The sequence below is a fragment of the Anarrhichthys ocellatus genome, unplaced genomic scaffold (assembly GCF_004355925.1).
Source record: "Anarrhichthys ocellatus isolate YVR2014 unplaced genomic scaffold, GSC_Weel_1.0 scaffold6963, whole genome shotgun sequence".
Classification (NCBI taxonomy): Eukaryota; Metazoa; Chordata; class Actinopteri; order Perciformes; family Anarhichadidae; genus Anarrhichthys; species Anarrhichthys ocellatus.
The window spans coordinates 1-2,556 of record NW_022286937.1 but is presented as its reverse complement, the minus strand read 5'-3'; the positions used below and the strand labels follow the sequence as shown (position 1 = coordinate 2,556).

The window sequence follows — 2,556 nt, the reverse complement described above, 5'->3', positions numbered from 1 at the left end:
TGGTTCTTTAGTTCTCTGGTTCCTTGGTTCTCTGGTTCTTTGGTTCTATGATTCTCTGGTTATGTGGTTCTTTGGTTCTATGATTCTCTAGTTATGTGGTTCTTTAGTTCTTTGGTTCTACGATTCTCTGGTTCTATGGTTCTTTAGTTCTCTGGTTCCTTGGTTCTCTGGTTCTATGATTCTCTGGTTCTATGGTTCTTTAGTTCTCTGGTTCCTTGGTTCTCTGGTTCTTTGGTTCTTTAGTTCTTTGGTTCTCTGGTTATTTTGTTCTCTGGTTCTTTTGTTCTGTATAAACACGTTTATTTCTGCAGAAGAGTAAATGAATGTTTTTCGTGTTGTCTCTCTGGTTCTATGGTTCTTTTGTTCTATGGTTCTCTGGTTCTTTGGTTCTATGTTTCTTTTGTTCTGTATAAACACGTTTATTTCTGCAGAAGAAGAGTAAATGAATGTTTTTCGTGTTGTGTCTCTGGATCTTCATCTGATTGGTTCTCCAGACCTCCTCACGTGAGTAACTCTGCGTTGATTGGTCGATGATGACATCATCACCTCTGCAGGAGGAGACGTTCCTCCTCAGACCTCAGCTGGTGATGTCATCTCTCTGCAGAGTTTAACTCTTTATTCAGAAGTTTTATTTTAATGTTCAGATCAAAGTGGACCAGCAGAGGGCAGCACCGTGCTGCGTTCAAAGACTTCAGTCTGAATAAAACATTATTATGTTAAATCAGGTTCATACTCAACTTAAGGCCAAAGTATATCTTTAATCTTAAAACATTTAGAGAGGCCTTGATTGTTGTACTTATGTTCTCAATAAACAATAAAATAAAAACGTTAAATTTTGTTCCTCCTTTGACTCTGAGGTCACAACTCATCTTTATTTTAATATCATCAACATGTTCCATCATATTCTGGTTTCATTTGCCAGTAATAATTCATTGAAATGTAAATATTATTATTAGTTTGTTCGATTGTTTGTGTTTTTAAAAAGATAATAAATGAATTAACTCTTCACTATCCACCGAACATAAAGACCTTTAAACCTTGAAGTCGTCTCCTGGTGACCAAACTAAAGTCTTCCTCTTGTTTCGGCCATTTTGGATTCAATCGAAATGATCAGAAAGAAAAGTGAAAGTTAAACTAGTTCAGATTGTATTTTAGTGGATAAACATTAAACAAAGCACCTTTAACCTGCTTCTCATTGAATCTGTGTTCTTTATATCAATAAAGTTTATTATATTCTCATATTATCATAATAATCAACACTTTAAAATGACATCAAGGTGTGAGCGTGACCAGGTACTGACCAGTGTCTCTCGTGTGATTGGTCGCTTACATTTAACCGACACGCAGCAGAGGAAGTGAGGAAGCAGACCAACACGTCAAATGTAGAACTCTTCTTCTTCTTCCTCCTCTTCCTCCTCGTCCACCGGAGCGCTGACGATGCTGCAGCTGTCCGATTGGTTCACAGAGCCGTCGCTCAGAGACGGAGCGGCGAACAAGGTGCCGACAGAGCCGATTGGGACGCGGCCCAGCGGAGACAGAGACGGGCCGATGTCTCCGGGCGGCGCCGATAGCGGCCGAGAGGAAGTCTGAGGCAGGCTGGGTCTGATGTAGGCGGACACCACGCTGAGGTCAGTGCCGCTAACGGGACTCACTTGGTCCCCCGTGTCCACGTCCGTCTCCTCCGCCCCGACCAGAGCATCCAGGTTGAGACGGAAGGGCGGGACGAGGGAGGAGCTCCGGTGGAGGGAGTGGCCTCTGTGATGGGAGGAGGGGCCAGGGGAGGAGCAGGTGGAGCCCGACCTTTGACCCCTCCACTGGGGCCTCCAGGTGGCCCACTGGTCCTGCTGGTCCCACTGGTCCTGGGACGTGGACCGGTGGTGGTGGCGGTGCCGGTGGTTCCTGTAGGAGGCGGCGCTGCGGAGGAAGGTGGATGGAGCCGAGGCCGACTCGGAGAAGACGGGATGGAGTCCGGAGGGAGACCCTCGGACCTGAAAGGGGGACGGAGAGACAAAACCATCAGGACACAAACGACATCGTCTCAGAGAAGATTCACTGGAAGTAAGAAGGAAAAGAGATTATTTACTTATTTTAGGAGGATTGACTCTCATCTGTTCTCATGAAACATGAAAAAAAACATGAATTATTAATTATAAATGATCAGAGTCAAGCTGACGAATCAAAGTGTGTGAGCTTCAGTGACATCTAGTGGTGAAGATGCACCCCTCCCCTCCTCCTGTCCTCTGTCCTCATTCCTCTGTCCTCTGCTTTGTCTCAGCCAGCAGAGACGTTTCCAAGAACAAACATGTCATCCTGAGTTCTGGTCTCCTTTCCTTCCTTCCTTCAGTTAACGTAAGAACATGATTTTATTAGCCATGTCGGCAGATTGTTATCTGTTTAGAGCAGAAAGTGTGATGAGTTGTGGACGTAAACGTCAGAGTGAGAGACGTGAACGAAGCCGGTGTTTTCCTCAATAACACCCTCTGTTTCTGTTTACCCTTCTCCTTCTCTCTCTTCTCCCTTCTTCTCTCTCTTCTTCTCTCTCTTCTCCCTTCTTCT

At 44.9% G+C, this 2,556-nt stretch overlaps 1 protein-coding gene across 1 annotated transcript; it reads right to left on the bottom strand.

The window, feature by feature from the left end:
* Positions 1–726: 726 nt before the first annotated feature.
* LOC116380371 (uncharacterized) lies at positions 727–1,988 on the bottom strand (the record flags this gene model as incomplete). The annotated part of the gene is made up of 1 exon (XM_031842297.1): positions 727–1,988. A coding segment is annotated over one exon (612 nt), but the record flags the coding sequence as incomplete, so codon positions are not given.
* Between the last annotated feature and the right edge of the window lie 568 nt (positions 1,989–2,556).